This window comes from Vigna angularis, chromosome 4, assembly GCF_016808095.1.
Source record: "Vigna angularis cultivar LongXiaoDou No.4 chromosome 4, ASM1680809v1, whole genome shotgun sequence".
NCBI lineage: Eukaryota > Viridiplantae > Streptophyta > Magnoliopsida > Fabales > Fabaceae > Vigna > Vigna angularis.
In genome coordinates this window covers 8522388-8536207 of record NC_068973.1, presented here as the reverse complement: position 1 = coordinate 8536207, position 13820 = coordinate 8522388, and the positions used below count along the sequence as shown (strand labels likewise).

General features: G+C 39.9%; 1 protein-coding gene across 3 annotated transcripts in view; it reads right to left on the bottom strand.

Annotated features, from left to right (window-relative positions):
* Positions 1-616: 616 nt before the first annotated feature.
* LOC108331620 (pre-mRNA-splicing factor ATP-dependent RNA helicase DEAH1) overlaps positions 617-13820 on the bottom strand; it is a 32500-nt gene continuing 19296 nt past the window's right edge. For all 3 annotated transcript variants that reach the window (XM_017566429.2, XM_052877179.1, XM_017566430.2), the window contains 3 exons: positions 2479-2541; positions 2319-2391; positions 617-996 (listed from right to left, as the gene is read on the bottom strand). In XM_017566429.2, coding sequence (XP_017421918.1) covers positions 944-996; positions 2319-2391; positions 2479-2541 — 189 coding nt within the window. In that variant the 3' untranslated portion in view covers positions 617-943. The remainder of the gene's footprint in view (positions 997-2318; positions 2392-2478; positions 2542-13820) is intronic.

Here is a 13820-nt window from a genome sequence, read left to right as displayed (position 1 = left end):
TTATATTTATTTTAACTTTTCTAATAAAACTATTATAAAAATATAAATCATTTGATAATTATTAAAATATAAAATACTATAAATAATATTAAAATTTTAAATAAAAAACAATTTATTTTGCAGCAAATAAAGGATAAGAAATGGTTTAAATATTACGCACTGGAGCCATTTGTTGAAAGATACGTGGTCGCACAAGTCAATAAACCTAAATTCTCCATTATTGTATTATTGTAGTATAAGGACAACCTAGAGTCTAATCCGTAGACTTGATACTTTAAGATAGAATTGTAGAATTATAACTTATTTATTTAGTAAAACTAGGTGGGGAAAGAAAAATTAATTGGAATCTAAAAAGAAAAACTAAAAGAATTAATATCTAAGTAAAACTAATGAAAAAAAAAACAATACATGATATCTAATATAATGATACATATCATTCATCCATCTTGTTCCAGATATGGGGACAAAACATCTCAACCATAGACTGATAGGAAACTATTTGCTAGATCAAATGAATTTGTTCATGCTGCTTCCAAAATATTGTGTTACCGTTGTGAAATTCGTTAGTATCAAATAGCAATAACAAAATTGAAACAGAATTCACTTACAAAAAAAATGAAAAAACAACCTAACAGAGCAAAATTTGTTGGTAATTAGTAATGAAGTCAGCACAGGCATGGAGATACAACGCTATAGTACAATATGTACAGTACATATCCCATGATTATAATCTTTTGACATCTCAATTAGACTAATATGCCAAAAGTACCTAAAATATCATTACAAACAAAAAGAAGATACACCCCAGTATGATAAAAGTCCAACCTTATATAAGTTGGCATAGTCGTGTATCATTTAATCACTTCTGTGTACTCCTGTGGAAGACACGCCTAAACATATCCCATGTTTCAGAGACAATTTTTTCTTCTTCCAAAAGTGTCATTTATTTGTCCTCTTGTACCCGGCCTGCTCCTCGGGGCATTTTTTTCGAATACGCTGCCATAAAATTTGATTCAACTCAATAGCTATATGGCATAAATAACATTCTTATAACAATCAAGAAATTCAAAGTTGACTAATAATATGCTATATGCTACTTGAGCAAAATATTTTCCATAGGTCACAATTTGCATATAATTATCCTTTTTTCACTTTTGGATTAAATTTGAGTTTACTGACTAAAATCTTAAACAAAACGATAATTCACACCTCAGGCATTCTAATTATAAAAGAAAGGATTTGTCAAATAACTATTCATAAAGTTCAGCAAAATATATGTCAAATAAAACAAAATAATATCTAAAACAAACAGATTTAATATATCTTTGAAATAGTTTACTTTATTTTTTAATACTATGATAATATTTTATTATTGTTTATGGGTGAGTTTTTAATACTCTCTTGATGGAAAAAACTGGGAATGAAAAACCCCGCTGAATTTAATTGGGTCCATGAACCTAAAAAATAGCGAGAATTCTTGATTTCTCTCAATATCTCTCTCGATTCGAAAATCCAAGATTTGAATCGAGGTCCTTTCATCGAATCCTCCTAATTGCATTGATTTATCCGAAAGATTTCACTTCAATTGGAATTTGGTTATTCACCATGTACGAAGATTCCCGCTAAGCATTCATGGCTGAATGGTTAAAGCGCCCAACTCATAATTGACGAATTTGTAGGTTCAATTCCTACTGGATGCACGCCAATGGGACCCTCCCTCCAAAAAGTCTATCGGATTTTTGTTCAAGAATGAAATCTTATTGGATCGGTCTAGTTCACCCTTTGGAATCATATCACATCTTCGATAGGATGAAATAGGATGAATTGAGACCGTATTTTGTAAGTACATAATTATCTTGAATAAATTCACTATTTTTTTCTTTTCCGATCGCCTAAACCTAGTTTCTAGAAGGATGCTTTGTGTTAAACCTAGTTTCTAGGAACATATTCTAGAACCATCTAGTTTTCCCTCTCATTCACAGTATTTGATGTATCTCAAAAACTACTATAAATAAATATGAAAACCTAAGAGAAGGCAATACATACTCCCAAATTCATTCTAATTTATTTGTATTTTTCTCACGTACTACTAAACAGCTAAAGATGCATTAACAGTATGACAACCAATAAATTAGAATCATCATTATTAAAACATGTGGGATAACATCCACAAACTAATGGCAGGATCATAGCTAGAATCCAATAACAGGACTCTTTATGATATTTATAAAGAATACTTGATTAATGCTCAAAGGGGAAATGTTGTTAACTCCTTCTAAAAATATAATAGCAATATGAGAAAGAGAGAGAAAGCATACAGTCTTCAACATCCTTAAGCTGGTAATAGTGGGGCGCAATCTCCACCAACCACTCCGGCTTTAATTCTGTCACCTGAAACATGAGTATTCAGTTTCAGCTATTGTCAAATATCCATCGAAAAAAGTCATGAAACATGAAATAGGTAACAGTTGAAATTACCTGTCTCATATATTCCTTGGTTGTGAGTACTAGTTCATGGTATATAACCCATCTAGGAAGAACCTATAAGAGAAACCAAATGATGAAAGAAACAATTAGATCTTTTATACTGTTAGAATGTAATCAGCTATTACAGATTTGAGGAAATTAACCCCTACATAATATAGGAAATTAGGATGATCGATTCCTAATTATTAAGTGTTTTTATTATAATTGATTCTGTAAAATAGTATAAATACATACTGTGTTGATCTACATTAGATACACAATACATTCAAAACATATATAATTCTATATGGAATCAGTTGCGTAGGGTTCAGTCTTGGATATTTTTTTACAGGTGAACAATGGCCACTATGTGCTCGTGTCATCTATCACTGAGCCTATGGTGACCACTACAATCAAGACCATCTTTCTCTAGTGACCACCATGCTTAATTTGCCGCTCTGATCATGTTAGGAAGCTAAAAGTATATAAGAGGAGTAAGGACCGAACGGTATATACATTGATACCGAACGGTGGATATGAAAGGAGGAATAGAAGAGGAGGGCCGATCGGTAACGTTGAAGGCCGAGTGGAAATGTTGAAGTAATATCCGAACGGTAATGTGTTCACACCGAACGGTGTTGCATTGGAGGAGGGAGCTAATGACCGAACGGCTCAATAACAGGGAAGTTTGTTAGTTGTTCATAGAGAGAGAGTATAAATAATTTCAGAATAGGGGAAGAGGGATCATCATATATTTTCATTTTGGGTATAGACTGGCCATATTTGCCAGTGGAGGAGGATAGGCCTCTTTGGGGAAGATTATACTTGTATTTTCTTTCATGTTACAGAACCAATAATACATACATACATACTTTCATTTTTGTTGTTTGAGTATTTGAGTGAGAAGAGAAGGTAGATTTAGGTTACTCGTATAAAGTAACCTAACAATTGGTCCGACCTACCGGATCCAAATCGGAGGGAGAGCAAGATGGAAGGGAGGATTGGAGAACCGAATCGAAGGGAGAATGAGCGCGTTGGAGTTGGCGGGAGAAGAATTGAAGGCAGACAATATGGGCATTCGCCAAGACTTGAAAGAGTTGACGCGAGTGGTAGAGAGGTTGGCGCGAGATCTAGAACGGAATTCGGAAGGAAGTCAGGGGTCAATTAATGACAATCGGCGGAGGAGAAGAGAGAGCTCGGAGGGGAGAAGAGAGAGCTCGGAGGAAGAATTGGAGGACGACCAGAGAGACGCACCACCTAATTGGGTGAAACAGGTAGAATTACCCACTTTCGAAGGGCTCGACCCGATGGGATGGATTGCTCGAGCAGAGAAATTCTTCGAGATCCAAGGTGTAGGGGAAAAGGAGAAACTCTGATTGGCCTTTGTCTGCATGGAAGGCAGCGCCAACTACTGGTTTCGATTTTGGAAGACGAAGGTAACGGAACCCAAGTGGGAAGAATTTTGTGACGCTGTGGTGCGGCGGCTCGGTGGGAGAGAGCGGGGAACTGTGTTCGAAAAATTAGCATCGCTGCAACAACGAGGGTCTGTGGAGGATTATGTGACGGAGGCACAACTGATGGGTTATTTTATCGCAGGGCTACAGAATGACAATTGTAGCCAGATCAGACCTCACAATCCTAAAGACTTACTCACGACAATCGAGGTGGCGAGGGATGTAGAGGAAATCGGCAAGAGCACCAAAACAAATAGCGAGACAATGGACAGAAGTAATACAGGGTGGAGCAAGTATCAGGGAGGAGCAGGAACGGTGGCCAGATTTGAACCGTTCAAGGGGGGACAGAGTAGGACAAACGCTTCAAAGAATGTAAGTGCGCCAAAGAAGGAAAGCATTGGAGGCACGACGGCTTCGAGAAATGGTAGCAATTACCAGGGCGAGACTCGAGGGCGTGGAGTAAGGAATCTACCTTACCCAAAATATATTAAGAGGAGGGAGGGAGGTCGATGCTTCCACTGCGGCGGTCCATACAGCCCGGGGCATGGTTGTCCAAAGAGGAGTATGAGGGTGACCATTTTGGCGGAAGACGAGGAGGAAGAAGAAGGGGAGAACGAGTTAGAGAAGGAACCGGAGCCCATGAAGTTGTCCTATTTTTCAGTAGGGGGCCTCACTCAACCGAAAACTATGAAGCTACAAGGATGAGTGAATGAGAGAAGAGTCCTAGTATTAATTGACATCGGCGCGAGCCACAATTTTATTTCAAACCGATTGGTGGAGGAATTGGGATTGGAAGTAAGTAAGACACCACCTTACAAGGTGAGTCTGGCGGATGGGCAGAAAAAAATAGCTCAGGGATGCTGTAGGGGGGTCCCCTAGTTTTGGAAGGAATGGAAGTGAGAGAGAAATTCTACGTCTTTGACTTGGGAGGAGTAGAGGTGATTTTAGGGGTGGCATGGCTAGCAAGCCTGGGAGAAATTAAGGTAAACTGGGGAGAACTGACGATGCGATTTGCGTTAGAAGAACAGGAAGTAGAAATTCAGGGGAATCCAACATTGACATGTAAAGTGGTGACTCCTGAGGCACTGTTAAAGGAGAGGGAGATAGAAACCATGCCTCTAGTTTGGAGCTTAAGCCAAGCAGAAATGACTGAGGGAGACTGGGAAACAGAGAAAGTGGCACCAGTGCAGGAAGTGGGGTTGCAACATATTCTGGCAGATTTCAAGGGGGTGTTTCAAGAACCCCAAAGGTTGCCACCTGAGAGGAAAATAGACCATCGAATCCCATTGAAGGAAGATAGACTTCAAATTCAAATTAACTCATTACAGTTTGTGCGTGCAATGGAGGTTCTGTACACGAAGCTCCATGGACAAGTACACCGAAGTCAAGACTAAGAAACTATTTGATTGGGAACACCTTAACGAAGAACAGCTTAAATTCATCAATGGCTTGTTCGCTGCAGAAGAGGTCATAGAACAATTGAAGATCGAGAAGGAAGAGCTTCTTGGACAAGTCAATTATTTGAGAGTCGAGCTCACTTCGCTAAAGGTTGCTAAAGACAACCAGTTAGCGGACTATCAGATGCTTTTGAGGAAGGAAAGCCACCAAAATGAAACTCTTTCGGAAGAAGTGGAGAAATTGCAGCAGCTTTGCCAGGAAGGAGCATATCATGATTTGAATAATAGTAGAAGAATCGTAGCTGTAGATGATCAGTTTAAGGCTAAGTCTAATAAATCATATGTAAGAAGGACTAGAAAACGTATAGGACAGAATGCTTGGAAGGACGTAGCAAAGTTTATATCTTTTGAAAGTGATCCAGTTAATTATGTTGAGAGAGAGCCAATACACAATGCCTACAAGGAGATAGCATCTGGTATTCGGTTGGAGTGCAGTAGTGAGGCTAATGTTCTATCAGGCCTTGATTTACAAGAAACTGGACAGGGTGAAGGGCTTATTCCGGTTCTTTTGGAATATGCACTGGGAATGAAATTTTTCACTTATGGCCAAACTGGACGGATATGCCTTTCTGCACTATATCTATCAAGTGGCTACTCTTTCAATTTATCATGGATTTGCAAAGCCCTGAAAAGTGCTACAGCGAAGGAACCAGCAGCAGCCAAGGGAGGAGACACCCCAAGTCTTAATACAGAGCAAGAGGATGGTTTGGACTTCAACCTTGAGGACAAGGTTGATATTGAAGGGGAGGGTAATGTTAGGAAGCTAAAAGAATATAAGAGGAGTAAGGACCGAACGGTGGATATGAAAGGAGGAATAGAAGAGGAGGGTTGATCGGTAATGTTGAAAGCCGAGTGGAAATGTTGAAGTAATATCCGAACGGTAATGTGTTCACATCGAACGGTGTTGCATTGGAGGAGGGAGCTAATGACCGAACGGCTCAATAACAGGGAAGTTTGTTAGTTGTTCGTAGAGAGAGAGTATAAATAATTTCAGAATAGGGGAAGAGGGATCATCATATATTTTCATTTTGGGTATAGACTAGCCATATTTGCCAATGGAGGAGGATAGGCCACTTTGGGGAAGATTATACTTGTATTTTCTTTCACGTTACAAAATCAATAATACATACATACATACTTTCATTTGTGTTGTTTGAGTATTTGAGTGAGAAGAGAGGGTAGATTTAGGTTACTCGTATAAAGTAACCTAACATATCAGCTGATGCATGGACCCACAAACGGGGCCTCTTCTTGGCACATTCGTATCATGCGCCTGTCTCCACTTGCGTTTTTCTCACTATTCCAGCACAACCCACTTGCCAACATGCCCTTTGCCCCCTTCGTCAAACCCAAACACCCCTTTCTAAACCCATTTCAAGTACTTTTCCCATGGCTTCCGAAAGCTCACGCTCAAGTACCCCTTCTGTAGTTACTTTTACCACATTCCGCTGATTCCATGTGAAAAACTGATCTGGACTAGCAACTATAACTGTTGGGTTGCTGCTGTCCAGCTATGGTTTTAGGGTCAAGGTCGTGCCGACCACTTGACCAAACAAGCCAAAGATATTTCGTGTAATGATCAAGCCCAATGGATGCAAATTGATGATGTCAAATTGCAGCCTCAATAGCACACTTTTACTACTTGTTATAATGTTTGGAACAAAGCCAAGAGAGTATACTCCAACGATGTTCATCGCCTTTACATTGTTGTCTCCAACCTTATTATCACTATGAAGCTGGACAATCATGATATACTAACATATCTTGGTAAGCTCGATCACTTAATTGTTGATTTTGAGTCAATCTTGTCGTTTACTAATGATGTAGACAAACATATTGAACAACGTGGCAAGTTTTTTACGGTGCTTGCACTTGCTAAACTTCCTTCTGAGTTTGATTCTGTCCACAATCAAATCTTATCTGCCATGGTTGTTCCATCTTATGACACCTTTAGTGAACAATTACTTCGCCTCTCAGTTCCTCACATATTTGGTCATTCTCCTGCACCTCCAACTGATTCCTCTGCTTTTTACTCACTCTCAATCTTCCTACCATGGTGGACGAAGTGGAAATGGTGGTGGATATCGTGGTCAATGCACTTGTTGCAATTTTTGTCAATAGTATGGCCATACTAAGGCAGAATGTCGTACAAAGGCATGACAACAACACAAGACAACTAATATTGTTCAGGTCAATTCTTCAAAACCATCAGAATGTCGTACAAAGGCATGACAACAACACAAGACAGCTAATATAGTTCAGGTCAATTCTTCAAAACCATCAGGTTCCAATTTTCGTTGATGCCATTAATGAGTTTCTCCAATACAAGGCAGCCATGCAACTTACACAACATGTCATCATCGTTGCTCAGTCTGGTAATCATGTAGCCTGTATTTCTTAAACCTCCTTCCTTGGACCTTGGATTCTTGACTCTAGTGCCTCTGACCATATGTATGGCAACAAGTCCCTTTTCTCTCAACTGACTTATTTGGATTCTTTACCCTCTGTTACCATGGCACATGGCTTTAAAATAAAAGTTCACAGCATTAGCAAACACAACGTTCTTCTAATCTTACCCTAGATTTTGTGCTTTATATTCTCAAGTGTCCTTTCAATTTAATCTCCACAAGCAAGCTTACTCGCACCCAAAATTACTATGTTCTTTTTGCTAATAATTATGTTCTTGTTCAAGATCGGCGTACCAGACAAATGTTGGAGCATGACACAAGTCTTGAGGATTATACTATCTCTCAATCTGTCACACCAAACTCATGGCTGGTTTGAGCAAAGACACGTGAAAGACAGGGTGGATGTGGTTGTGTTGTGGTAGGAGTAATTTGTAAGCAACCTTTCCAACTCGTTACACCACTTGATAAGGTCCATAACAACGTGGACTTAATTTTCATTTGGTTTTCATGCTAAGGATTTAAATCTATATGGTTGAATCCTTAAGAAAACCCATTCCCCTTCATTATAAACCACATGACTCCTGTGTTTGTTAGCTTGAAGCTTCTTTTTCTCTTGGGCTTTGCACAAATTCTCTTTCAACTCTTTCAAAATCTCATCCCTTACTACCTTCATCTAATTAACACTTTCCACCTTGGATGGGATTGTTGTGCCTTTAAAAATGAGAGGAGGATCGCAACCATATACTTAAGATTGAAACTGTAAAATAATTCTAGAGGGCTTGATTGATCCCTCTCACAATCTTCTATTTATAAGAATAAATTGATACACAAATACATGATAAATAGGGTAACCCTAGACACAATATAATCATGATAAATAGGGTAATCCTAGACATAATATAATCATGATAAATAGGGTAACCCTTGACACACTATAATGATGATAAAATAGGATAAATATCCTAACACTCCCCCTCAAGCTGGAGCATACAAATTGTATGTACCAAGCTTGGAACAAATAAACTCAATCCGAGGACCCCTTAATGACTTGGTCAATACATCTGCGAGTTGATCGTTTGACCCAATAAACTCAGTACATATTTCTTTGGTCAACAACTTTTCACGAACAAAATGACAATCAATTTCTATATGTTTAGTCCTCTCGTGAAACACTGGATTTGATGCAATGTGGAGAGCAGCTTGATTGTCGCAATACATCTTCATAGTATGGATGTCACAAAATTTAACCTCTTGAAGGAATTGTTTCACCCATATAAGTTCACATGTTAGTGATGCCATTGCCCTATACTCGGCTTCCGCGGTTGATCGAGCTACTACATTCTGTTTCTTACTTTTCCATGAAATAATGTTTCCTCCCAGAAAAACACAATATCCTGTTGCAGACCGTCTATCAATAGGTGAACCTGCCCAATCTGCATCACAATACCCAGAGACATGAATGCTTCCTTTATCTTCATATAACAATCCTTGCCCGGGAGCCTTCTTTACATACCTTAGAATGCGAATGAGAGCATTCCAATGGTCAATACATGGAGCCTGCATGAACTGACTAACCACTCCAACTGCAAAGGATAGATCTGGCCTTGTAATAGTGAGATAAATCAGTTTGCCAACCAGCCTCCTATACCTCTCTGGATCGGAGAATAATTCACCTTCTTCTGTCCTTAATTTCTGGTTTGGGTCCATGGGACTGTCTACCGGTCTACAATCAATCATGCCTGTTTCTTGTAATATATCAAGAGCATACTTCCTTTGGGAGATTACAACTTCATCTTTTGATTGCGCTACTTCAATGCCTAAGAAATATTTGAGACTTCCAAGATCCTTGGTTTGAAAATGTCTACACAAGTACTCTTTTAGTTGAGATATTCCAACAGCATCATTTCCTGTAATGACAATATCATCAACATATACTATTAAGTAAACACATTTCCCGAGAGAAGAATGACAATAAAAAACTGAATGGTCTGCTTCACTGCGTTTTAGCCCAAATTTTTGAACAATGGAGCTAAACTTTCCAAACCAAGCACGTGGGGATTGCTTGAGGCCATATAGAGATCGATGCAATTTGCATACCATACCAGACTCCCCCTGAGCAACAAACCCTGGAGGTTGCTCCATATAAACTTCTTCCTCAAGATCACCATGTAGGAAGGCATTCTTGATATCCAATTGATGAAGTGGCCAGTGACGAATGGCTGCCATGGCAAAGAAGAGACGAATAGTAGTCATCTTGGCTACAGGAGAGAAAGTGTCACAATAATCAAGACCATAAACCTGAGTGTAACCTTTTGCAACAAGCCGAGCTTTGAGCCGATCAATTTCACCATCAGGGCCAACTTTAACTACATACACCCATCGACAACCAACCGCCTTTTTTCCTGGGGGAAGGGGCACCAGCTCCCAAGTATTACTGTGGTCAAGAGCCTGCATTTCTGCAATCATAGCTTGTCGCCATCTAGGATGATCAAGTGCTTCTTTCACATTCTTGGGTATAACAACAGAGGACACTGAGGATAAAAGAGAAAAATAGGAGGGCGACAATCGATGATAGCTTAGAAAATTATAAATGGGATGAGGGTTCCGAGTGGAACGAGTACCTTTTCTGAGGGCAATAGGCCATGCTGAATCATTTGCACCAGGAGGGGTGGGAGGAGGTGACGAGGGAGAAGAATCTGAAGTAGGAGATTCACCATTGTCTTGGGGAGGTGGACTATCCATTGGGGCCCTGTGTGGGATGATCTCAGTATGTGGAGAAACAGGTGTAGAAGGATTGTGATCATGACTGGGAATGACAGAGACAGTGGAGCTATTTGACTCAACCATTGGAATAGGAAGGACCTGCTGGAGGATAGAAACATCCTGAACAGATGGAGAGAAGTAAGGAGTCTGTTCAAAGAATGTGACATTGGCAGACATGTAATACTTCTTAGTTTCAGGAGAGTAACACCGATATCCTTTTTGAAGTCGAGAATAGCCTAAGAAGACACATTTGAGAGCGCGAGCGGAGAGTTTGTCTAGACCTGGAGACATGTCATGAACAAAACATACACAGCCAAACACTCGGGGAGATGTATGAAAGAGAGGATCATTAGGAAACAAAATGGAGAAAGGGACTTTATTATCAAGAGAGGAGGAGGGCATCCTATTAATAAGATAACATGCAGTTAAGATGGCATCCCCCCAGTGATGGACAGGAATATGGGCACCAAGCAAAAGGGTACGAGCAGTTTCAACCAAGTGTCTATTTTTTCGTTCTGCTATACCATTTTGTTGTGGTGTATGAGGACAAGTAGACTGATGTAAGATACCATGGGAACTCAAGATGGCAGAAAAGGAGGATGAAAAATACTCTTTGGCATTATCACTTCTTAATATTTTGATTACTTGACCAAATTGATTCTTGATTTCATTCAAAAAGGATGTAAAGATAGCTAACAATTCAGAACGATTTTTCATAAGATAAACCCAAGTACATCTTGAATATTCATCAATAAAGGTAACAAAATATCTATAACCAAAGGAGGAGATACGACTAGGTCCCCATATATCAGAATGGATGATGGAAAAACTAGAATTACATATTGATTGAGACCTTTTAGGAAAGGAAGATCTAACATGTTTTCCTAATTGACATGACTCACATTCTAAGGTTTGGAGACCACTAAGTTCAGGACACATCTTTTTTAATTTGGACAAATGAGGATGGCCAAGTCGATCATGTAGCACTTTAGGATTAAGAGCAGCAACACAAGACACCCTTGGACGAGATCCAAAATGGTATAATCCGCCAGCTTCATATCCTTCTCCAATCTGTCTCCCCGAACCACGCTCCTGTATAACAAAAGATTTATGATCAAAGGTTATTGAACAATTTAACATTTTAGTCAACTGGCTTAAGGAAATTAAATTAAAAGGACAATTAGGGACAAAAAGGACTGAGTTGAGATTGAGGGAGGGAGACAAAGAAACATGACCGACTCCTTTGGAAGAAGTTTTAGATCCATTTGCAAGGGTTATGAAATGAGGTTTTTCTCGAAAGGAAATAGATGAGAACAAAGAGGTATTACCAGAAATGTGATCAGAAGCACCTGAGTCAATTACCCATGAATTTTGACATTCCATAGATTGAGAAACGCAGGCTGTTGATGTATTGGGAGATTGAGATGGTTGTGCCAAGCTGTTAGACTTTAACCTTAAATACTCTTAATATTCATCCTCAGAAAACATAGAAGTAGAGGTTTCAGTTTTCAAAGTGGAAGTTTCAGTCTTCGAAATATTGGCGGTTTTGGAAGGGAAACCATGTAAGGAGTAGCAATTCTCTTGAGTATGACCCATCCTTTTACAATATGTGCATTGAGTACGTTCCTGACCTCCTCGTCCTCCTCCTCTAGTGCCACGTCCTCCTCTTCCTCGTGTGGCAACCATGACAGATGGTTCCACTAGTTCATGCGCTTCTTGAGTTTGAGATACCGGGACACGCAGAAGGCGAGTGGTCAATGTTTCCATAGAGGGGACCTCATGACTAGTTAGAAGTTGATCTCTGAGATGATCAAAATCGGGATGTAGGGCACGAAGGATCAACACCATATAGAATTTGTCTAGTTTCTTTTTTATATCCTCTAATGGATCTACTTCCAAAAACATCCTAAGTTCTTCGACAGCAGATTGGGCTTCAGTCATGAAGGACACCATATCATGGTCTGCCATTTTAAGAGATGCAAGTTTATTCGTAGTGTCATAGAGACGTTGAATATCGTTGGCATAAATGCTTTGGGCTTTCTTCCAAAAGGAGTGACAAGTTTTGAAAGCCCTCAAAGATACAAAAAGTTTGGGTTCCACTGATTGCCATAACAGGGCACACAACTGGAAATCTGCTTGTTTCCACTGATCAGCTTTTTCAGTAGGCACATGGCTTCCATCTCGCTCAAGGTGGTCATAATGCCCTTGGCCAAGGAACCACATTTCAACGGCAGCAGACCATGATAGATAATTTTTTCCATTTAGCTTCTCGGAGGTAATTGATGGACTTCCAGAGAAGGAAAGAGTACTGCCAGACGCCATTTCTGAAGAAGACGAATAGTACTAACGAAGAACAAGAAAACCCTAAGGGTTTAGACGAAGGAAACTTTGACAGTGATGGACGACGGTGGCCGGCAATGGCGGGCGGTGGCCGGCGGTGACGGTGGCCGGACGGTGGCCGGACGGTGGCCGGAGACGGTGGCCGGAGACGGTGGCCGGACGGTGGCCGGCGACGGCCGACGGTGGCCGACGGTTGACGGTGGCCGGCGGCGGGCAGCGGCAGGCAGCGGCGGGCGACAAAGAACTGTGGCGCCGGACAAATATATATTACGAGACAGAAACCAGAGCGGGATCGACCCGCTCTGATACCAACTTAAGATTGAAACTGTAAAATAATTCTAGAGGGCTTGATTGATCCCTCTCACAATCTTCTATTTATAAGAATAAATTGATACACAAATACATGATAAATAGGGTAACCCTAGACACAATATAATCATGATAAATAGGGTAATCCTAGACATAATATAATCATGATAAATAGGGTAACCCTTGACACACTATAATGATGATAAAATAGGATAAATATCCTAACACATATAAAACCTTGAATGGTTTCATCAAGGAAGAGGCGTTGTAGTTGGTGTTGAGCCAAAACTCAGCCTAAGGTAGCCAAGTGGGCCACTGTTTTGGTTGAGTTCCTGTCATGCACCTTAAATAGGTTTCGAGATAGCAATTCACAACCACCGTTTGGCCATCCAATTATGGGTGATAGGCAGTGGGTAGTTCAATTTAGTGCCTTCTTGTTTGAAAATCTCCTTCCAAAATTGGCTCAGAAAAACTGTATCTGTTTGAAACAATGGGTGAAGGAAATCCATGCAATCTGACAACTTCCTTTTCAAAAAGTTGAGCCACCTCCATTGCTGAATAAGGATGAGATAAAGCAAAAAAATGAGCGTACTTTGTGAATCTGTCCACCACCACAAAAATAG